This window comes from Festucalex cinctus, chromosome 8 (genome assembly GCF_051991245.1).
Source record: "Festucalex cinctus isolate MCC-2025b chromosome 8, RoL_Fcin_1.0, whole genome shotgun sequence".
NCBI classification, from domain to species: domain Eukaryota; kingdom Metazoa; phylum Chordata; class Actinopteri; order Syngnathiformes; family Syngnathidae; genus Festucalex; species Festucalex cinctus.
In genome coordinates this window covers 28,081,391-28,106,081 of record NC_135418.1, presented here as the reverse complement: position 1 = coordinate 28,106,081, position 24,691 = coordinate 28,081,391, and the positions used below count along the sequence as shown (strand labels likewise).

Below are 24,691 nucleotides of genomic sequence, written 5' to 3'. Positions count from 1 at the left end.
ATGTCAAGGATAAAACTTTCCCTCTCAATGCTATAATATCATTTTTCACATTCTATACGGCTGAGCAGTAACATTTTTCAAGCTGAAGGCAAGTCCTTTAACTACTGAAAAAGTCACATTTTCTCACTCAACTTTTTTTTTTTTTTTCCTGCTTTTCAGCCCAGCGCACTTTGAGCTTTATGCCTAAAAGTAATTTCGCTTTTAATGCGCGTTAAAAACGGGGCGACAGCTGGCACTCACAACAAGCTTTGTTCACCGTGGCTCCATCCGGTTGGTCGTCCTGCCGGGCCCCCAACTCAATCAGTATATTTGAAAAGTCAAACATTATTTGGTCTAAATTGCCATTTTTTTTTTTTTTTTTTTTTTTTGGGCTCTAGCTAACTAAATAAATAGGATGTAAACATAACCATAACCTGAACCATCATTGATTTTCTGACATGCATTACATGCAGTGTTTTTTTTTTAAAGGTGGTGATGCAAATCACATCACAAGTTCGAGGTTCAAATCTCAGCTCACACCTTTCTATATGGCACTTATTTTTTTTGTAAATGGTTCTCCTTAATGTTCTGGAAATTGACCAAGTAGCCGCCTGATCCTCGCCATTTAACTTCTTTGTATTTTCCTGACTGGATGCGGAGAGACAGATATCATAAGAGTGCGCATGTGTGCAGAAAAGTGGCCCGGGTGGCAAGCCAAACACTAAATGTGACCCGAGGTGACGCCGACCTGTCAGCTCGGTTGCGCCGTCTCACAAGCCGAGCCGGCGACAGATCGCCTCGGTTTGACCGCGGTGTCGGCAGCATCCAACGGGCGGCTTAGGGTAAAAAAAAAAGAAAAAGTCTAAACTAAATGTCCGGCCTGTCTAAAACGCGCTCGTCACATCCGTGCATGCATGCATGCATGAGAGGCTTAATCGGCAAAATGAGTGCACCGGATGCGTGAGAATGGAGCAAAACAATAAAAAAATAATAATAATTGGGCTTACAAAGGCAGAACCTGAAGTTTCAATCAATTTCAAAGAAGCATAATAACTCAATATATAGGGATGCAACGATAAGCGCGATATCGTGATATTAAAACTGACACGATATCGTTGTCATCGTGTTCACGATATTTAAATGTAACACATCTGTTAAAAAAAAAGTCAGGTTGATTTCCATTTGTGCAGTTCTAGCACCCTTTTATGGCTATTTTTTTTTTGTTGTGCGTTTTAATTTTCATTATGGATGTTTTGGCCCTTCTATATTTAAAATCTACACTAATTGTCAGATGAAAGTGAACGTAATATGCCTGTGAAGCAAACCAACATGTGGAGGAACTCAATGTGTGCGGGCATTAACAACATAACATAATAATAATAACAATAAAACAAAATAAATTTCGCCAACCTCCCCACAATATCGTGATAATTTTATCGTATTGTGAGTGTCATATTGTGATAATATTGTATCGTGAGTTTGGATATCGTTACATCCCTAATAATGAATCCAACCATTTATTTAACAAATATATTTATCAAGTAGACGTTGAACTTGCCCCCCAACTGAAATTCCCGTTTGTAAAAGATTCATAGGAAAAGAAAAATTGATCAAATTGATAGGTGACAACAAGCTGATTGATTGTCATATTTCAGTTTGAAGAGAATAATTCCAATCAATTCAATGGAGGCTACATCCTGACAGAGTGCTGACATGGAAATTCCTGGTTCTGCCCGTTTGTTAGCTTTGACCGCCGCTACCTTGGCTTCTCTGGATGTCAGAAACATTTTCAAATCAATACTGGTCTTATTAGCGAAGCTCCTCTTAGTAAAACCAACATTCATCAAAGTGCAAAGTGCATTGCAATGATTTTACAAAAGTATATATATTCACCAACCAGAGGAGTTTATGAGGTACCCGGATCCAATACAAGAATAGGTGATACTTTCAAACCAAAACTATTTAAAGGCCCAGTCACTCTGGAAAAGGCACTTTTTAAATACAGGATTTAAACAAACTACTTCTCAATTTACAGATCAGGGCTTGTCTTCATTTCTGGTGGTGATTTTGTCCTAAACCCGCCACCCGAGATTGTATTGACAAAAGCCTTCAGAGATGAACGTCCCTTAGATCATTTGATGTCTTGCTATTTATTTATTGGCTACCTCCCACGACTCCCCTGAAATGGAAACGCCTTCCCTTCCTCTCGCAACCTTGAGGGGTCGGATGGGTCCCGGGCACCTTTTGGGAAAGTCTCCCCCTCGAGCTTTCCAGCCGAATGAGGAGATTTAAGGGGGGTCAAGAAAGGGGAGCAGCGGATAGAAATCTAATTAGGTGATTGCGCTTGAGGGAGCTACGCGAGCTGCTCGATAAACTCCCACACAAGCTGCACTCGTCCCCCCCCCCTTCTTCCGTCATTCTCTTCCTTGCACTGTATAGGGCCCAAAAGTCTCATCATCGAGATGTGCCTCATCATGTTTTGTCAAAAATCTTCAGTGAGGTTTATATGGAAGCTCATGAAGATGTTTTCAACCTTGCTGAGAATGGGCGCGGTTTCGGCTTCACCCGCAAGACGGCGCCTTAAGCGTTTGCGCCCCTGCTGAGGACTCTTGACGCCGAACACAGATCAATGCTCACTTCATCCATTTCTTCAAAGATTTTAGCGCGTTCATCTCTCGGTTGGAGACAAAACTCCTGCTTATGACGCTCGACGCCCTCCCCCACTTTCTGACTTCAAAATTGCATGAACCTGAAAGGGCTTTGGAGAATGATGAGAAGATGAGATCAGGTCTGTTTTGGCAGAGAATTTTTTTTTTTTTTTTTTTTAAGCTTGTATGGATCACAGAGGAGTGTTGGAGTTTGTTGTTTGTAAGCGAAAGATCACACAAAAAAATATTGGCTGGCACGGAGGGACTTTTGCGTTTATTAAAGTGTTGTTTTCCCAAACGTCTTCATAAGAGAAGGGTCGTTGGCTGTGTAGCGGTTCGCAAAGCCGGTTTTAACGCAGCTGGCGTGGGATCAGTTGCCATTAAATCATCAATCGCACTTGCCCCGTGGTTAAATGCCAATCCGTTCAGCCTACTGGGACAGGATGCTGCTTAATGAAACATCAGACGGTGTATTTCAGTGAGGCCTGGTGCAAGAATGCAGGAAAGTCTTTTAGAACAAGAGGCCTTGTTCATAGAGTACTTTCAAAATGTAATTGACGAGCTTTAAAGATGGACAGGCTTCCCTAACATTTAGCAGGAGGCTGTTCCAAAGACAGACCGACAACGGAAAGAGCCTGATCCCCTCTTAACTCTCCGATTAGTCCTTGGTACCATTCAAAAGTTGATATGGAAATAAAGTCACGTGCTCCCTCCTACGAGCTCCAGTTAAGACGCGAGCAGCAACCAACTGGAGACGCTCGAGGGAGGGCTGGCTGACTCCAAAATGAAGTGCATGACAGTAATTAACAGTGCAGGGTATGTTTTAACTGTTTTAACACATTTTTTTCTAAATCAAGTCATAGTCTAAATTATAGAAACTGGAAAAAATAATGGTTAAAAAAAACAACTGGCAACTTAAGTACATCCAGTTGGCTACCATTTGCAATTTGAAAATTGATAATGCATATTAACTCATTTGCTCCCAAAGACGTATTTATACGTTTTTTTGTATTTTGTATGCTAGAGCATACAAAAGGCTTTCATGCAGCCTCTGAACTGAAGAGAACGCTTGAATCAAAAGTAGTTATTACAAAAACGGCCAGCAGGTGGCAGCAGAGTATACGAGATCAACCGGGGCCATGTTGCAAAAAACTCTTTTCCCCACTGTTTTAAACAGATTTGTGAATAATGATTAAACTTAGCTATATTCTGATGCTAATTGCTGCAAAACGGAAATATATATATATATTTTTTTCCTCATGAAAGAAGAGATGCTAAGCCTTCTTTTGGTAGGTTCCATGTTTTTACAACAAATAGAACACAATATTCTGTGGGCCTTTGCAAAATCAGTCAAAATCCAGTAAAACAGCTGGGAGTGAATGAGTTAAAAAAAAAAAAAAAAAAAAAAAAAAAAAAAAAAATTCCATGTGTGAAGGCAATTCAGCCCGACTATTGTTTCTTCATTTTGGCACGTGGCAGACATCGCGACTAGTTTGTGACCGACTGTGATGTGTGCCTGCAGAGGATGGGATGTCGTCTGCCGAGAAGCTGGATGAATTGTCACCGAGCCTCTCCGGGGGGATGTTTTGATGTCTGTTCAGCTCACCGAGAATTGTATCTCACCTCATTGTGTCCACGCAGAGTCCTCCAAATTGGATCACAGTTGAGTTTTAGCTTTGAATGAGGATCACTCTTCTTATAGAAGATTGCTGGACGACACCCCAACCGCGTTTTGTGCCTTTCAATTCTCCCCCATCCTTTTATAGTCCTGTTGCATTTTGCTTCTTGGAGACGTGAATATGGCAGCCTGAGTGTAGATTTCTGTCGCGTTATGTTCTGGGAAGCCTTTTAGCGAGGCGTTTGAAGAGTTTGGCCCGTATCTTTTTATATATATATATATATATATATATATATATATATAATGCAGATTTCTTCAGAAATACTTTTCTGACTTTAAGACCCACTCAGTTGCACTTTGACTGAAAGCCTTTGCACTCCAACATCTATTCAACCTCTTCGGAGTTCTTTCTAAAATGCGGTGGCTTTGTTTGCTCTATATGGATGCGAGCATTGTGTAGCTTCTAACCTTTCTCACCAACCATTTGATCTACCACTTGTCCTCTCCGTAGATAATTCACACCATCAGCGTGGTGGACAAAGACGAGCCGCAGACTGGACATCACTTCTACTTCAGATTGGCCCCGGAAGCCTCCGGCAATCGACACTTTGACCTGTGGGACATCAAAGGTGAGAGTTTGAAAGAACATGCGGCATTGAGGGGGACGGAGAAGGTGCATTTGAGGAAAGCGGCGCTTTATCAGCGTAGATGTTGCGGGTATAACGGCAAACGGTTACATGTTCTCCAGATTGATGCAACATGTTCGGATCAACGACATCAGCTTTGAATCTTTGCTACTACAATACAGTGGTCCTTTGAGTGGTTGAGTGCTGCCTAAAGTTGTTTGGATTTGTTTCGTGATCATATGTGCAAGTGCTTAGAATTCAAAGACTTGTATCTTATATAATCTGTTCCCATTCAAATGAATGTAAATGTCATTCGTCCATTCCAAAATACAACCAACCACCCCAAAGTTTGTCAGAAGAAGCAATTTCTGGAGAAAAAAAAATTGCATTTGAATGCTGAATTACATGCATTGAATGATGTGGAATGAGCTGAACGTTTTGAATTTAGAATGGCAATTGTTGAATGTGTCATCGGAAATGAATGGGTATTTTCGGGGTGAAACAGAATTGTGGGAAAACCGTGTATGTTCGGAATGTGAAAAATATAAGCCCGCCAAGTGTGAATTTTTGGAACATGTTGAAGTTGAAATGGTTTAAATCGGTCGAGAAATGTAGAAGTAGTTGAATGACGTAGCAGCAGTAGATTAACGTGAACGCGTTCAGCAAACAATTTGAGACACGGGTCAGCAAGCCACAGTAATATTAGTCATTCTTCACAGAGAATAACAAATACATTCCTGTGAGTATTGTTATCTCTATATGACACTTTGAGCGTTATAACACCGTGACGCTAATTCTATCCGTTGATGAATTTTTGTGAAACGGGCATAATTGCGAGTGCAGACATGACAAGCGGTGAGCTTGTAATGACGTAAATACGTATTTGCCTGTGATTGGCTTCAGTGCTCACCAAAACATTAGTATAAATAGAAATAAATTCAATTCTTTCAATTAGTTCTGCATCGTAGTTGTTAGATTCGGCAGCCATGCTAGTAGGTGTGGCTCTATTTTTTGTCTAAATGGCACTTGTGGGATGTTACAATTTGTAACTTTTCAGTGTTACACTTAAGTCCCAACTATTTGTCTAAAAGCCATTAAGACGTCAATTTTACATAACATGTCCCCAAGTTTGTTGTGCTTGTTGGAGTCATAATGACCCAGTTCCCCGAGTCCTTGCGTGTAAAAGTACTCAAAGCACAGCCGAAATGACAACAACTATTCCTCTATAGCATGACTGACAGCTCCACTAAATAAACACCCTGAGCATAATATCCGGTGATTGACTTTTCGCCAACTTCAGACGAGGCGCCGTTTATCGCGGCGCCGCACATCCTTTTCGCCTGGTTCGCCTTGTACCCCACCTTCGGGGGTGTGTGGGAGCACAAAAACACGTGGGCAGATCCTCGATTAAAGGCGCGGACTTAAGCCAACGTGACACGCGGCTAAATCAAGATTGATGTGACACCGGGGAAATGTCACGGGAGCAGCCTGAGCTATGGGGAAATGTCAGCGCGCCGGCTGAGGTAGCGCGCGAGGGCCCGCTGCAGCCTGAGCGTGAACCTGCACGCACGCACAAACGGGCAGGAAGATGCATCCCTCAAGCTTCCTCCAGCTGTGTACACGCAGGCATGCATACATGCACACATCCATCCGCATGTGTAATTTCCTCGGTGCTTGGCGTGACTCGGTGTGTATGCGAGTGATTAAATATATGTAAAGGTCACATCGCACCCACCTAACGCACGTGTTTGTTTATATGGTAGACCAGGGAAAGTAATCAAAAACATCCTCACTATAGTGAGCCTTGTATACCTAAGTGGGGGAGGAAAAAAAAAAAAAAAAAAAAAAGAACCCACACGCAGACTTTGTAATCCTCCCACCCGTTCTCGTTATTGGCCTCTCCCGTGTCTCCTCTGGTGGACGCATTTGTCAACCTGTCACTTTCAATCTGTCGCATCTTCTCCTCCTCATGCCGTCTGTGGGACTCGGCGCACACTATAATAGAGAGGAGAGAGAAAAGAAAAAGACCCCCCCACACACCACCATCAGCCCCACCAACCTATCACCAACACCATCACGACCGTGATGCTGATAAACACTTTTTAACGTTGTCAGTGGTCGTCAGGAAACGCAAACATCAGCACGGCAAACTCGGCTGATTCCGATGACGCGACGCTTACGGCAACGAAAGTTACTTTAAGCACTTTGCTTGATTCGATTAAATCATTTTGAATTGTGTTAGTGTCTAAATATGGTAGTTCAGCTTGGGCCCGTTATATGTGCGAGCACTTTTCCTGTTACCCATTCTCCGGTGTTGCGTCTCTCTTTCCACACTTCTGAAACTCGTTTAGACTGGAGCTTGTCTTCAGTTTTTACAACAACATATGTGTGAATCTAAGTGTGATTGACAAGTGATAGAACCTTCAACCAATAACATGCAGTATTTCATGTACTATGACTACTTCTACTGCTACTAATTACGGCGACGGTGAAAACAACAATGGAGTAAAATGGATGGATGGATGCAAATATACCAATGAAAACACATTTTTAAATGGAAAAAAAAAGTTTACATTTCTTTCAAATATATTTTTAATATCAAGCTATTATTGTAAGGGTGTAAATCTCTCCAATCAAGACAATTCGATACGCATCTCGATACAAGGACGATTCGATTTTAAAATGAAATGATTCAATTCGGTTCGATTCGGTGTAGCGGCGCAACGATTATTTGAAAACTTAACAATTAGTTAATTGTCAAATTAATTTACAATTATTTTGTTACTCGCATGTTGTAATAATAATAATAATAATAATAATAATAATAATAATCGCCCTTCCTGGGTGGAGTTTGCATGTTCTCCCCATGCCTGCGTGGGTCTTCTCCGGGTACTCCGGGCTCCTCCCACATTCCATAGACATGCATGGCAGGTTAACTGGGCGCTCCAAATTGTCCCAAAGTGTGATTGTGTGTGTGGATAGTTGTTCGTCTCTGTGTGTCCTGCGATTGGCTGGCAACCAGTCCAGGGTGTCCCCCGCCTACTGCTAGAAGCCAGCTGGGATAGGCTCCAGCACCTCCGCAACCCTTGTGAGGAATACGCCGTCAAGAAAATGGATTGATGGATGAATAATAATGGATCTTTTCTTTTTAAATGGTATCAGTAATAGTAGTAGTAGTAGTAGTTTGCATACCCCACCTCACTCTTCCGGTTTTCATGTTTTTTGGGGAGGAGCCTTTAGTGGATGACAAAAGCTGTGGTGTAAAAGTGCAAAGGACAAGCTGAGGGACGTCATGTTCCCGCGCAGGCGCTAAAAGAGAGATTGTCTTCCTGGTGTGCGGCGTGGATAATGGTGATGCATACGTTGTGGAAGATGGATTGCTTGATATCGCCTATGCAAGTGTTGCCCACCAAGATGCTTCAACTCGATTTGTCAAAGCCTCCACAGGAATTCTCGTCCATCCATCTTATGTCGGCGGGACGGGGCTTCATACACAAAGCGCTGATGTTTAATTTCTGTTGATTCTGCTTATTTTTTTGTCACGCGTTCACGTTTGTTTACGGGAGGAAATACACGTGGTTAATGTTGAAAAACAAGCGACCATGAAACTAAATCATCAAAAAAAAAAAAAGACACATCATATGTCTCCTTTTACGCCTCCAACCCAACCCAGACACCACCGCCGGCATCCGGGCGCAACGCTCGGGCTTCAACCGCCACGAGCAGAACGTCTACTTCCTGCCCATCCTGGTGGGTGACAGCGGCCCCCCCTCCCTCAGCTCCACGGGCACGCTGACCATTTACATCTGCGGCTGTGACACAGGTGAGCGCCATTAGCGCCGATCAGCGTCACCGTCGGGATCAGCGGCACTGAAAGGTCATCGGTTGTTTTGCCTTTTTTTTGCACAAGATTTTGTTATTTGCAGACGACAAAAAAAAAATAATAACAAGGCAAGGCCGCCAAAGGAGGGTAAAAAAATGTGATATACTGTAAGCTTGACTATTCAACTCTGGATAACTTTAATCAGTGTCCACTGAACTGACTAATGCATTTGCCTCTATGTAATGTGATTTTTTTGGTTTTGTTTTGTTACAGAGGGAGCCATCACGTCCTGCAACGCCACAGCCTATGTAATGAGCGCAGCTCTCAGCCCGGGGGCACTTATCGCACTGCTGGTGTGCATGCTCATCCTCATAGGTAAGTGGATGGGTGGAAAGGATAGACAGAGGTACTCGATTAGCTGTATTAGAGGATAAATGTGTGTGTGTGGGGGGGGGGGGGGGGGGGGGGGACACTTGATTAGTATGGGCCTGGGAGCGGTGGTCAGGTCCAGGGTTATTATAGTTTTGGAATTTTTCATTTTAGTTAGTTTTGATTTTGTTTAGAATTTTGTTTTTTTTAAATGTAGTTTTAATTCGTTTTCAGGGTGGTGCTGTTAGTTTTAGTTATTTAATAAATGCCTAGTTTTAGTTTCAGTATTAGTTGCCGCTAATAGCGGAGGGGTTAGGGGCGGGGCTTTGACCAGGAGAACGCCTTCCAGCTTTTCCGGAGAGGAGAGAGGAGAGTGTGCCCTCTGTTGGCTAAGGGCAATACCTGACTCGTGGATACAAAAGTTGACCAGGAACTCCTAAACCGCCTGCAAGTCTATGTTTTTTCTTGATATAACCTTGTGGCGTCAGTGTTAATGTTTCCGTAGTAAACCACTTAGAATGCTAGCTAAATATGTATATATTCCACAGGGAATTCAGGGAGGGTGGATGACTGGTTATCGGGGCAGCAGACACAACAGCAAAGGCCCTGGAATTGAACCCTGTGGAACACCATACATATCATTTTATATTGCACATACTGTATTCGTCCGACCACTTTTTTTTTGTTTGTTTGTTTGCTAAATATAATTAGTAGTGGCGGCACGGCGGATGACTTGTTAGCACGTCTGCCTCCCAGTTCTGAGGACTCGGGTATGAGTCCAGGCTCCGGCCTTCCTGGATGGAGTTTGCATGTTCTCCCCGTGCCCGTGTGGGTCTTCTCCGGGCATTCCGGTCTCCTCCCACATTCCAAAGACATGCATGGCAGGTTAATTGTCCCTAGGTGTGCTTGAGGGCATGGATGGTTGTTCGTCTCTGTGTGCCCTGCGATTGGCTGGCAACCAGCCAGCTGAGATAGGCTCCAGCACCCCCCGCGACCCTTGTGAGGAATGAGCGGTCAAGAAAATGGATGGATGGATACTGCTGTTTTGTTTTTGTTCTTTTTATTTGAAACCCAGGGCAGCAGACACAGTGAAAACAGCAAAGGCCCTGGAATTGAACCCTGTGGAACACCATACATATGATTTTATATTGCACATACTATATTCGGCTAAATATAATTAGTAGTGTCAAGAAATCACATGACATACCATCGCGTTAAAAGGAGCACTACAGTGTCAATGTCTTTCCGTCCTTGACGGAGGTCTTTGCTTCAATGTGAGCATTTTGCCTTTGTCACTTTCTTTTCTTATTGAGATGAAACGAAAGGCGCAAACCCACTTGACACCGACGAGACTTTAAACGCGCTCGTACAAATGCAAACATGTTCTACACGCAGAGACTTGGTGTTGTTTTTGTCGTGAACTTTTTATGAGTAGTCCCTACAGCAGAGGCGAGCGTGCGGCGCCACCTGAATGATGGATGACGCGACACCCCCGCCGCTTGCAGGCGCGACTCACACGGCCAGCCCGTGTCTTGTAAAGCGCTCGTCCTAATGAGACTTGTTAGGGATATGCCTCCATTAAGCAGAACATCTTCTCGGCAGCGGCGCATCACTTATTCATCATCTTTTTTTTTTTTAAAAGCATCCGCAAACACGTTGTTTTGCGTACACGTCAGATGCGGCCTACGTTTCCTATTCAAGACAACTTTGTTGTGTTGTGTTTTGTTTTGTTTTGGGGGCCACATCAGCTCAAAGACACCAAATGAAAAGCATTTCAAGGTCTTGAAACGCTTGAAACAAAGCACAATAGCAAAAAAAAACAAAAAAAAAAAACATTTGTTAATATATAAATAGTCGTCCTTTTGGGACAATAAACCGGAATATATATAATGTTTAAACCATACTAAATCATTTTTCTCCTTCGTTTGTATTGGTTCTCTCTCTTTTTTTTTTTTTTTTTTTTTTACTATTTATTATACTCATGATGTGATTTGAATCCCAAAAGTGAGAATCAAACTTGCACCGGTGTGCCTGATGTCGGGGCCAAAAAACATGGCTGAAAAATCCAAAATATACACAGCAAAATCGCCAGTGTCAGAGAGTGTTAAATCGAACCCCTAGAAAAGTGTTTATGTGTGTCCACACCAATGAGTGTAACTCAAGACACTTTTCAAAATGTCCTTTTCTTGTTCATTACGTCAGCAAATTCCCATTGAAATGAGCGAAGACGGCTTACGCACGGGATACGTCGTCACGATCACGTGTCCAGGAACATGCCGTTCGAATTCTGATACTTAATGGGTTTAAAATCAAATTCAAGGAATAAGATGTCAGAGATATTTTCACTTTTATTTTTTGTACACAATGCCTAATCCAATCCTGGAAAATGACTAACTTATTCAAATCCAAAAACGTATAAATACGTTTTTTTTTTTTTTCAAAAATCAAATCCTTCACTCCCCAAAACATATTTATTTATTTTTATTTTTTATGCTAGAGCATAGAGAAGGCTTTGATACAGTTTCTGACATGAAAAGGTGGCTTAAATCAATGGTAATTGTCATTAAAAAAAATGGCCAGCAGGTGGCAGCAGAGTATAAGAGATCAGTCAGTGTCATGTTGCAACAAGATCTTTTTGCTAGTGTTTTCAACAGGTTTGTGAATAATGATGAACTTTTTATGCTAATGGCTGCAAAATGGAAACAGATAGAAATATCCTTTTTTTTTTCTCCCTGATGAAAGAACAGACTAGAATCTTTCCTTTTGGTAGGTTCCATGTTTTTATAACAATAGAACAGAATATTATTTTCCAAAATCATTAAAAATACAGTAGAACATGCTGGGAGCGAATGAGTTAATAAGTGTTGTATCGCTTTCATAGCATTTGAATTCATTTCGATAGGGAAAATTGATTTGAATATTCAAGTAAATCAAGAGTGTATCTATCTCTTGCCCAAAATCAGCCAGGATTGGCTCCGCTTACCAGGGACTCTAATGAAGACAAGCTCAATAGAAAATGGATGGATGAATTACTCCCCGAGTCTTGTAAGCTCACTCGATCGCATCGTGTAAGTGTCGACAGCAGCGACTTTAAAGCCGGCGTCTTCACCTCACTGTTCCATCAATTCTCGGCTGAAAATGAAAACAAATTTCTCCCTAATTACTTTACAAACAAACCGTCCCGCCGTCCGTTCATTTGAAGGCCCGGTGTGATGGAATCCACGCCGCCGCCTCCGCCGCCGCACTCACGGCAGCATCTGCAAGCTTCCAGTTCAATTAACTTCCCATCTGCTGGCGATGAACTTCCGGGTAGGGCGGCGCAGCGCATCGCGGCCCGGGGGCAAATTAACCGTCTTGTCAGGAGCGCTTATCGCGACATCTGCACACGCGCTCGGGAGGGATGAGAGAAGGTCCACGTGGTTCCTACTTGCATTGTAAAGCGGTGGAAAATATGCGGTAAATTTGCTTGGGAAGATGGGGGAATTTTTTTTTTTTAAATAATCAGCAGAAATAACAACTTTTTTTTTTTTTTTTTTTAATCAGTCCTTCAAAATAATGTGATTAAAAAAGGACATTTCAACAGATTGATGTGTAAGATCAAAAAAATTTCAACGGTTTTAGGGTATTTTAATACTTTATTTTAACCATTTATTTTTTTGAAAATTTTCCAAATTGGCCCGAGTTTTATACATGTATTCTATAGTTTTGTTTCAGAAAAGTGCTAAAACTGCACATTATCATTCCTTATGCTCCAAATTTGCAATATCGTAAAAAGACAAAAATTGTTACCGCATATGTAAATCATGTTAAAAAAAAATTCAGAAAACGTGGCAATATTAGCAGCAAACAAATGCAAAAATAGGAAAGCACAAAATCTACCTTTAGTAAGGACCAAAGTACATTTTGTAAATTGTCAATGCACATTAATTCACTGCTAGCCAGTAAAAATGTCAAAAATATTGATCTCTCAAAAACCTGAAGCAATTTAAAACCCTATAAAGCCAAACGTATCATATTAAATATAAAAGACATTTTGAGCCATCTATTTTATGAGTATATATTTTTTTTTCCCCCATTAAAACCCTGACGTATATGATCTGACACGTGCATCGCACGGATGATCCATTAGAGGGCAGTATCAAAGACACCTATACTTATTAATAGTGAAAAATGTTCTTTCTGATTGTTGGAAATACTAATATATTTGATATGTCTGTTTATTATATTTGTGACAGTTATAAATGTACAACTGTAAAGCATTGTGACCAGATGTATCAAATATGACACAAATGAAAAAAAGTCATCAACAGTGATTTTCAAAAACGTTTTTTTTGTTTGTTTGTTTGTTCATAAGGACCAATAAATACGCTATATATGCTTATTGGGTTAAAAAAATGCCAATATAATTTGATCAAGTTTGAAGTATTTTACCGAACAATTAAATATTTCATAGAAGAACAAAAACATGAATATTTTTTATTTAAATGTCACTCGTCACCCACCATCCAACCCACTGACTACTAAATCTCCTAATCTGCAATTTAACCGCCTTTTCGATAGCTGTCGGTTCAAGTGCCCGCGCGGCTAATCGGCAGCGACGGCGGCGCGCTATCAGCGAGGGTTTTGTCACGAGGTTAAATCCTCCGCGACCGCTCTATTTGCACAAGAAGCATCTGCACATACGATGAGGTTGAGAGAGAGTTTTTTTTTTCCCCCCGCTGACACTCGCCTCATTAGGGCTGAACCCCGCGTGCCCGCTTTAGTATGCGCGCCGCAATTTACCGCGCGACCGTCAAACCCCGTGGCAATTAATTCGGCCCATTCACGGCGGAGAACAATAAAAACACAATGATTATAGGCACGGCCTTCCCAGTGGAGCCCAGTAAACAACGTGGGAGGAGAGTGATTGGATATTATCGGCGACAACTGGTGCGCGCCGTCCAACTTTCCAAGTTCAGTCAGGCTCACTCGAGTTTCGCAAGGCTCTTTAGGTGAACAGGAAAGTGACTTTTTGAGACCATTTACACAAATAGTGGCCATTATCAGGAACGGCTGAGATGATTGTCTGCCAAAAGAAGGAGAATTTGGTGGAAATGGGACAAAAATGTCTGGGACAAGTTGGAGCCAAAATCATCCTTAAATGGCTACTTGAAAAAAACGATCAGATTTTTGAGCGTGGTATGGGTTGGGAAGACTTTTTTTTTTGGGGGGGGGTTCACTGCCTAATAAACATGTCTGTCAAATGTCATGTGGTTCAGTGAAACGAGCTTCAGAGGCTAAAGTTTAAAAAAAAAAAAATCCTTAGGACAAGTTCATCTTGAAAGGACTCTTTGAATGGCCAAAATGATCCCAAAGTGTCCGTTTGAAAATAAAAAAGAACTTTCCAGACTTACCACTTCCTTTCAGGCAGTTTTTTTTTTTCTTTTTCTTTTTTTTGTTTTGAGAATTTCAACCGTCATGTGGTCATGTGTGGTAAGTGAAACTTTCTTGGGAGGCTCAATTTTCAAACAAACACAAAAAAATAAATACATCTTTGAAAAATTACCGCAGATTGTCTAAATGACCACAACTGCTGCTTGGGACAATGAATGGATGAATGAATGAATGAATGAATCATCTAATTCACTAACGCCAGCGCTAATAGCCACACTGAGTTCGCGTGACGCAAATAATGTTTTTGGAAAGCATGTATTAACTTGACGCAACCTCGATCCCGGGATCATGACAGCAGTGCATGTGGCACGGTGCACGTCTCTTTCTGGCTCACCACGCAGAGAGAGAGAGAGAGAGAGGGGGGGTTGGCAGGGGGGAGTGAGTGAGTGAGTGAGTGAGTGAGAGAGAGAGAGAGAGAGAGAGATTTTTCTATGTTGGTTTAGGACACATAACGTAACCTGATCGGCAATGGCGGGGAGGCATTTTACGATCATATTTACGTACCAGATGCATACTGTACGCCCACGCTAACCTCTAAAATGACATTTCTAAAAAACGATGGCACCAATAATTTGTACTTCATGAATGAATGACGTCGTTGTCGTCCTTTCTGCTCTCTACATCTTAATTGCGCCGTAAATGCTTTCTCTCGGTCCAACCTCGCTTTCTGATAATCTCATCTTTCTCACAACTGTTACTATAACAACCACGTTGTTGGTGCAAATCCATTGCCATGTGTGGTAAATCAGGTGCAAATTTGCTCCAAGTTGTCAGTTTTGTGGGCGTGTTTGCGCCGGTATATGATTAGAGTAATATCCTTCGTGAATAGGTGACAGTTGTGGTGCAATATTACAAGACGCAGCACATTCTTACTGAATATACCCCTGAGTAAGGCTTTTACCTGCCATCTAATTAAGCTTTTTTTTTTGTAAAGAAACTGCTTAAATATCTTTATTACAGGTTTCATTTCATATCTACTGTTATGAAATGTCAACTTTAGTTCCTCAAGTTTGAACTACACGTACATGTGGTCTTTTATAGTTTCTATAGTTCATTTTTACTTGCAAACGCACAAAGATGATTGGCATCCGCCGCCGAGGACAGAGCGCAAATGATGTAAAACGATTTCAACTTGCAAGGCTACTTTTGAACTTTCCCGTCTCGTGCAAATCCTCCGGACGCAGCTGAAGCGACGGCCCCGCTGCGTGCATGTGCGCCGTTTGTCTTTTGTGTTAATGCTTGCCTGCTTGTTGGCGGGTTCGCGGCATCAAACGCCGCGCGTCCGTCTGGGCCGAAACGGACCGTGTTATTTGTAGTCGTTTTATCTCCGCCAGCATTTCAGGCATCGATTTCTGAAGATGCATCGCAGGCGCCCGCCGGGTAATGATCTCTTTCTGCTGGCATCCTTTTAGTTGTTCAGTTCTTTAGACAGGACACAGCCGACTCGGACGGAGTCGTCGCAGCTGCTTTGAATAACATGCTAGGAATAAATAAACAGCATCTGTTTTACAGTAAAAGTAATAGTTATGGAATCATGGTCATTTGAATGTCACGCTGCGGACGCTGTGCTCTCTGCAGTTCTTCGCCGCATTTAAAGTGCTGATGCATCCTCACGCTTTTACTTTCTTGAGGCTTAAATGAGTATTGATATAACGCTCGTCCCGCCCCTTTTTTAAGGCATTGAAATCATATTTTTTGGGCGAGGCTGCAAAATCAATGCTCATGCATTTCAAATGAAAAACTTGACAATGCAACCGAATTGCCCTCCCCATCGCGCCGAGCATCCCGCTGTGTGTTTGCTCCCACAGAAGTCAAATCAAAGTTACATCGGCAGCGCGAATTGGAAAACCCGTCATGCACACGGCGCGTGTTGATATGCAGAAAAGTGCATAAGAACAACGTCAAGAGTACTTTTCACTGCATATTGCATATATATATACATATATAAACCGGTGTATATATGTGTATATATATATATATATATATATATATATATATATATATGTATATGTATATGTATATATATATATATATATATATATATATATATATATATATATATATATATATATGTATATGTATATGGAGCTGGAAGATTTTGTCCCACCACCAGTTATACATCCCTTCATGGTTCAGTTGGTTTCAAATTCTTGACAATTTTTTGCTCTCGCAGGGAACAATAATCACAAATCATCTAAAGATTACTCAAAGACAGCTGGGATAGGCTCCAGAATGCCCATGGTTCGGAAAATGGATGGATGGATGGATGGATGATAATGGATGGATGGATGGATGGATGGATGGATGATAATGGATGGATGGATGGATGATGGATGGATAATAATGGATGGATGATGAATAATGGATGGATGGATGGATGATAATGGATGGATGGATGGATGGATGGATGGATGGATGATAATGGATGGATGGATGGATGATGGATGGATGATAATGGATGGATGATGAATAATGGATGGATGGATGGATGATAATGGATGGATGGATGGATGATGGATGGATGATAATGGATGGATGGATGGATGGATGGATGATAATGGATGGATGGATGGATGATCCATGGATGATAATGGATGGATGGATGGATGATAATGGATGGATGGATGGATGGATGATAATGGATGGATGGATTAATAGATGGATGGATGGATGGATGATAATGGATGGATGATGGATGGATGGATGGATGGATGATAATGGATGGATGATGAATAATGGATGGATGGATGGATGGATGGATGGATAGATAATAGATTATCCCTAAAAATTTGGAGATGATGGTTTGAGGATTTGGGTCAAAGTTAACAAAATTGTTACAAGAATCTCCAAAAGTTGACAGATTAGTTCTACCAAAAAATCCTGGCAAGGTCTCAACTAAATGTAACTTTTTGCTATATAGGTTTTATTTAAATTACCCAATAACTGGTTCATTAATTTCAATTACATTGATTATATATACAGTGAAACCTCAAACCTTTTTGTTCCAAAAAGTCGGACTAAAACCAAATCATCCAAAAACTGAAGCAATAACAATTCAACAAGACAACAACCAACAAATACAAACAAAAAAAACAATGGTTAAACTATTGATGCAAAACCTACAGAATCGATAGAAACAAACTAAATTACTGTATAAGGACAGAGCTGTAGATGGCGCTAAAGTGAAAATAAAAAAACAAATCTTTGCTACGCAAGAACCCAAAACCTCGCGCATGGGAGACGACCACTCTACCATTGAGCCACGCCTCCAGAATATGCGCAGGAGGCTCCGCCCGTAACGGGATCATAACATATTTTGCATGACAGAGCTCATCTGTCTTTCTTTTAATCATAATCAAATGTTGTCCTTGAGCATAAAATCTTGCCAAACCCTGGTATACTCACCATCCATTTTTGTCCCCTTTAAGGTTTGATGCAGATGAGTTGATGATTGAGAAACTTGAGGCTAAATATGTTGTCTTGACCACTAACCCCGGCATAACTCTCTCCTCTTTCCCCTCAGTCCTGGTCTTGCTCATCCTGACCCTCAAACGCCACCGGAAAGGCCAGCGGATGGCCGAGGACGAGGAGGACATGCGGGACAACGTCATCAAGTACAACGACGAGGGCGGCGGCGAGCAGGACACTCAGGCGTACGACATGAGCGCCCTTAGGAACCTCTACGACTTCCCCGAGGCCAAGAGCGCCTCCGCCTCCGCCGCCGACTCGGTGCCGGACATCCGCACGCTGCCGCGCTGGTTGCAGGCGAACCGGTTAGCGGGCGGAGCGACGGCGGCGGCGGCGGAGTCGTGTTCGGCCGCTGACTTCTCCGTCTTCAAAGGTTACATCCGCAAAAAGGTGGAGCAGGCCGACGGCGACCTGTCGGTGCCGCCGTATGACTCGTTCCAGACGTACGCCTTCGAGGGCACCAGCTCGCCCGCCCTGTCGCTCAGCTCCATCCACACACTGTCCACCACGTCCGAGCAGGATTTCTCATACCTCAGTGACTGGGGGCCGCGATTCCGCCAGCTGGCGGGCTACTACGCGCCGGGGAAGCCCGACGAGGACGGCTCCTAGCAGAGCGTCCCGTCCTGCGCACAGACTTCTTTCTTCTTCTTCGACGCTTTCTTTGTCCCGTGTTCTCCTAAAAACGCACAGCAGAAAGACCTCCTTGTCTCGCTTGGTTTCTCTGACCGGGTTTTGGCTTTTCTGAGGGACCTTATTTGGGAATCGAGTGTGACAGCTGTGAGGGAAAGGAAATGTCAGCTTTGCGGGATTGCCGTTTGGCAAACCGAAGGAGAAAGCCAGCAGGAAATGTTTGAACTAAAAGTGCAGGAACTGTCTGTGTGGACGAAACTATTGGGTCACGGTTTCCTCAATGATTTAATCCAACGGGTCTGTTTCGAGTGAGCCATCCATCCATTTTCAATCATGCTTCTCTCAGTAGTGTCACAGGTGAGCTAACTTTTGGCAAAAGAAGCAGGACCACCAGGTGTAACAGGACAGATTGCCGTTATCGTTACATCCCTAATTGTTACCCCCAAGGAGTTGGCCGAGAACCACAAGTTCCTACCTTAATCCTAACCCTATGAAACTACAATACTAAACGGATACAGGGAGGGCGTGTCCTACGACACTTTAACCCTCCAGAGTTCATCTATCCTCGGACGCTCTAACCCTCGGTTCAAAGTGTTGGGAAGGTTAATCTGTCCGGTGACACCGGGACTGGACACAAGTCAATTCCAAAGAATATACAGACAGGAAAAAAAAAATCATGTTCACATTGGGGCGGCACGGTGTTCGAGTGGTTAGCACGTCCGCCTCCCAGTTCTGAGGACTCCGGTTCGAGTCTAGGCTCCGGCCTACCTGGGTGGAGTTTGCATGTTCTCCCCGTGCCCGCGTGGGTCTTCTCCGGGTACTCCGGTCTCCTCCCACATTCCAAAGACATGCATGGCAGGTTAATGGGGCGCTCCGAATTGTCCTGAGGTGTGCTTGTGAGTGTGGATGGTTGTTCGTCTCTGTGTGCCCTGCGATTGTTTGGCAACCAGTTCAGGGTGTCCCCCGCCTACCGCCCAGAGCCAGCTGAGATAGGATCCAGCACCCCCCGCGACCCTTGTGAGGAATAAGCGGTCAAGACAATGGATGGATGGATGCATGTTCACATTGAGCAGTTTCGAGAACGAGTCTGCCCATACACTGAACCTGACATGAGCAAGCACTTGGCGGTCCGAGGATAGATTCAACTCCCTTCAAAATCAAAACCCTTGAGCAAAAACCAGGATTGGTTGGTTTGAGATGCAAAAACAGTAGAGGGACTGAGGATGAATCGAAAACAGGATAGTTGAGCAGCAAGGGGAGTGGCGAAAGAACGAAGGGCGCAACAGTAATCATATCAATCGCTAATAGTCCCATGGTGACAAACAAACGATACCGGTCCGGTCCCAACAGCACCGGCCTCACCGTCGCTTATAACAAGCGGAAAATTCCAGACGCAAGGCAGAACCAGCCGCAGGGGACGCAAAGAAAGACAAAGAGGAACAAGTTAGTAACATATTACACGGATGGCGACGGGTTGAGAATGTCGAGAGACGAGAAGACGAAGGGAATCGCCGCAGATCCCCCCCGACAGTCGAGGCCTGTGGCGGTAAATAACTAAGAGATGAAGTTTACTCTTGGATCGAGAGAGGCTGTCTGCCTTTCCACGGGAGAGGCGGCTCATAGCTGAAGGCTCTACCACGCATAACAAGTTTTTGGAACCTAAAGTAAATGGAAGCTCTGGGACGACAGCGTTCGACTAAGTTGATAAAAAGCACCACAAGCTCTGTAAGGTACGACGGTCGTGCCTGGCGATGCAGTAAAAAGGGTTTTAAATTCTCAGAAATCGGAAGTACAAGTCGAAAAGAAATATCTCATAGTTAAAGTAGAACTCATGCCGCGGTGTTTTGGACCAGCTTGAGGGTATTTACAGATTTACTTGGGGCGGCCTATTTGCGAAAAGTTGCAATAATCCAGCCCTGAGGTCCGAAAAAAGCATGAATTAGTTTTCCAGTTTGAGCAAGTAGTGCCTCTTGACACCTGTTTTATGGGGGATATTCAAGTCCCTGTTTTAAATTTGACACACCACAGAGAAGAGTCACCTTTAACTCATTTGCTCCCAAAATCATATCAGTATGTTCTATTTTAAATGTTTTACGTGTCCCAAAGACGTATTTATACGTTTGAATGTTTTTGTTGTTTGTTTGTTTGTTTGTTTGTTTATGATAGAGCATACAGAAGGCTTTGATGCTGCCTCTCTACTGCAGAGAATGCTTGAAGCAATGGTAGTAATTACAAAAACGGCCAGCAGGTGGCAGCAGAGTATAAGAGATCAACCAGGCCCATGTTAAAACAGGCTGATTTCCCCACATTCTAAGCAGATTTGTGAAAAAATGATGAAACTTAGCTATAATCTAATGCTAATTACCTCAAAACGGAAAATGTACCTTTTTTTTCCTGTTGAAAGAAGAGACTAACCTTTGATAGTTTTTTGGGGTTTTTTGTTTTGTTTTGTTTTTGTTAAAGCAATAGAACACAATATTCTGTGGTCCTTGCAAAATCAGTCAAAATCCAGTAAAAACAGCCGGGAGCAAAGTGGGTTGCTTCAGTGAAAACAGCTGGGAGTGAATGCGTTAAAACACTGCCAAATTTAAATTGTTAAAAAAAAAATAAGTCGAGGATATGAAATGAGGCGTGTCCACTGAATGTTCTGAAGCAACTTTCTTATGCCTACACATTATTGTATCATCGAACCGCGGAAATATATCCACTTACAGACTTCCGTGGCTGGAATATTGCCTTCCTGGTGGTCACAGGGATTATTTTTTTTTTTCATACACCAACAACGAGGCGTTCTAAGGCAGCCAGTTCTAAGCGCCAGTCCACAAACTGGAGACGATGTGTTTACACTCATGGCCAATAACGAGGCGTTCTAAAGCAACCACGCCGACAGATTATCTGGAGGGATAATGCATTTTCGAGCTGTAGGCATAGCTAGCTAGCTAGCTAGTTAGCTATGGCACAGTTACGCTAGATAACAGCTGCTGCCAACCAGGGCCCTCAAGTTCTTATAAAGGTTGTGGGTTCGATCTCCAGCTGGCTTAAAGTTGAATATGGGTTCATTCTGTAACTGCCTGTTTCATTTCCCCAAAAAATAAATTAGGTGTCCCAATATTTTTGTCCACACAGTGCCCACTCGCTCATGGGTGACATCGTTCAGTTTTTTTGTTGTACACACTGGATGCCGCAGATGGCCAAGGCAACCCTTCAAAAATAGTTTTGTTTTGTTTTTAAAAAGGGTGTTGATATTTATGTATTTATTTGCTTTTGTATTTATTTATTTACACGGATTTTCACTGGAATCTGACACTGGGAGGAAAAAAAAAAACTCAAAAGAAGATAAGGACCATCTCGTGTTGAGTTTGACTCTGGATTATATTTGTATTTTTTTTTTTCTATGAAATCTTTTTCTAAATACATAATGTGAAATGGATGCTGTGCAGAAGAGGAAACGTGGAAATGAACAATTCTACGCCTTCTTGCATTTTTTTTTTCCAAGGGGTGCAAAACAATTGTGTATTAAGTTGTCAAAAAAAAAAAAAAACTAAGGCATAAATGATACGTGTTTCATGGAATTCCCAATTTTATTTCCCGCATTTGTGTGTATAAAAGAAAAGTTAATTTTGTATCACAACGGCTTTGCTTTGCTGTTTTTTTTGTTGTTGTTTTTTGTACTTTACGTTGAGGGAAGGTTTCTAGGTAAAATGAACTGGTCACATCCTCCTTATACCGACAACCTATAATTCTTGTTGACCTCAATGTATGGAAAACTGAAAAAAAAAAAAGAGAGAGAAAAATACAAATAAATATTTAATTTTTTTGCTAAACTCCATCTACTTGTGTACATTTAGTTAAATAGACGCTGTATCTTATATACAGCATGAAGATTGTATTTTTCTGCAGTTATATTTATAATGCAATTTTTTTTTTCAAGGCAGACTGGAAAAACTCACAATGTTGCAAGAATACAACTTAAATATTATAAGTAGTAAGTTATAATGCTAAACTAATATAGCGGTCCTTTTAAAAAGTGATCAAAAGTTTGTAAGCCACTGTGCGCCTTTTTCGGCCTGAATTTTGGCCATGCAGGAGTTTGGATGGGCAACACAAAAAAACAAAAACAAAAAACAAAAAAAACGCCTTACTATACATGGTCTTTTTTTTTTTTTTTTTTTTTTAAACACCGTACACCTTGTACATGGTCGTTTAAAAAAAAAAAAAATCCTTACTATACATGGTAAAAGTAAATAAATAAATTTAAAAAAACTTACTATACATGGTCTTTTTTTTTTTTTTTTTAAACACCGTACACCTTGTACATGGTCGTTTAAAAAAAAAATCCTTACTATACATGGTAAAAGTAAATACATTTAAAAAAAACTTACTATACATGGTAAAAGTAAATACATTTAAAAAAAAACTTACTATACATGGTCTTTTTTTTTTTTTTTTTTTTAAACACCGTACACCTTGTACATGGTCGTTTAAAAAATTAAAAAATAAAAAATCCTTACTATACATGGTAAAAATAAATAATAATAAAAAAAAAAACTTACTATACATGGTAATTTTTTGTTCTATTTTTAAAACACCTCACTGTACATGATCATAAAAAAAAAAAAAAAAAAAAAAAAAAACTCCTTACTATACATGGTAAAAATAATAATAATAAAAAAAAATACAATAAAAAAACGCCTTACTATACATGGTCATTTTTTTTGTTCAATTTATAAAACACCTCACTGTACATGATCATTAAAAAAAAAAAATCCTAAATCAAAAAGCCAGGGCCGGTTATTTGTGCCAGTCCAGTCCTGAATATGACTAGCAAATGAAGCAAAATGTTATTTCCATTCCACATCATGTTGAGCTCTACTTTTTTGTTGTTTTTTGAACGTGTGCCGCTCGGTTGCACGTGTTCTTTGCTGCATCTCCGCCAAAGAGCGACAATTAACATTAACCTTTAGCTCAACACGAAACGCAACAAAACAGTCAAGTAAATGTCACCACCGGCAATCCGGCGCGGAAACACGCCCACCCACGAAGGCCATCAGGAGCGCTCACAAAAAAAGAAGACAATGTCGTCACATGACCTCCGGTCAGGTGACCTCACTCGCCATCGCCAAGTGGAGAACTGCGCATGAGTCAGCGCGCGCCGGAGGAACGCAAGGGAGCGTTTGCTCCCTCACTCGGCCGCTTTTAGTCACATTTGGTCTGCAAACAAGCTGATCATTCATCTTCCATCATTGTCAAAATGAGACAGTTTTTGCCCCCCCCCCAGTCCGCTAATGCCACTGCGGCTCTAATTAGGGAGCGTGTCACTCAGCTTCACCATGATGAGAATGACGTCTCCTCTCGTTTACTCAGTTTGGGTCACCGACAGGCACGGAACACTAACAAAAAAAAATTTAAAAAAATGAGAAGACTTACTGTTTAAAAAAACAAACAAAAAATGCCTGACGATACATGGTCGTTTAAAAAAAAAAAAAGTCTTATGATATACTTATGATACATGGTCATAAAAAAAAAAACGCCATGGTTGTTTAAAAAAAAATGCCTGACTATCATGGTCGTTTTAAAAAAATAAGAAGCCTTACTATACACGGTTACAAAAAAAAAACAAAAAACAAAAAAATAAAAAACACCTTACTATACATGGTTCTTTAAAAAAAAAAAAAAAGCCTGACTATCATGGTCGTTTTAAAAAAATAAGAAGCCTTACTATACCCGGTTACAAAAAAAACACACACATTAGTATACATGTTTAAAAAAACAAAAAACAAAAAAAAACAAAAAAAGCCTTACTAAACATGGTCGTTTTTAAAAAAAAATAAAATAAAATAAAAAAGCCTTACTATACATGGTCATTTTTTCGTTTTTTTAAAACACCTTACACTTTGTACATGGTCGTTAAAAGAAAGAAAAAAAACCGCCTTACTATACATGGTAATTTTTTAGTTTTTTTAAACACCTTACACTTTGTACATGGTCGTCAAAAAAAAAAAAAAATAAAAAAATAAAACGCCTTACTATACATGGTCATTTTTTAGTTTTTTTAAACACCTTACACTTTGTACATGGTCGTCAAAAAAAAAAAACA

At 41.4% G+C, this 24,691-nt stretch overlaps 1 protein-coding gene across 4 annotated transcripts in view; it reads left to right on the top strand.

Annotated features, from left to right (window-relative positions):
• Positions 1–22,418, top strand: part of cdh22 (cadherin 22) — a 238,991-nt gene extending 216,573 nt beyond the window's left edge. For all 4 annotated transcript variants that reach the window (XM_077529529.1, XM_077529533.1, XM_077529532.1 and 1 more), the window contains 4 exons: positions 4,757–4,874; positions 8,545–8,694; positions 8,968–9,069; positions 18,020–22,418. In XM_077529529.1, coding sequence (XP_077385655.1) covers positions 4,757–4,874; positions 8,545–8,694; positions 8,968–9,069; positions 18,020–18,573 — 924 coding nt within the window. In that variant the 3' untranslated portion in view covers positions 18,574–22,418. The remainder of the gene's footprint in view (positions 1–4,756; positions 4,875–8,544; positions 8,695–8,967; positions 9,070–18,019) is intronic.
• The last annotated feature ends 2,273 nt before the right edge of the window (positions 22,419–24,691 follow it).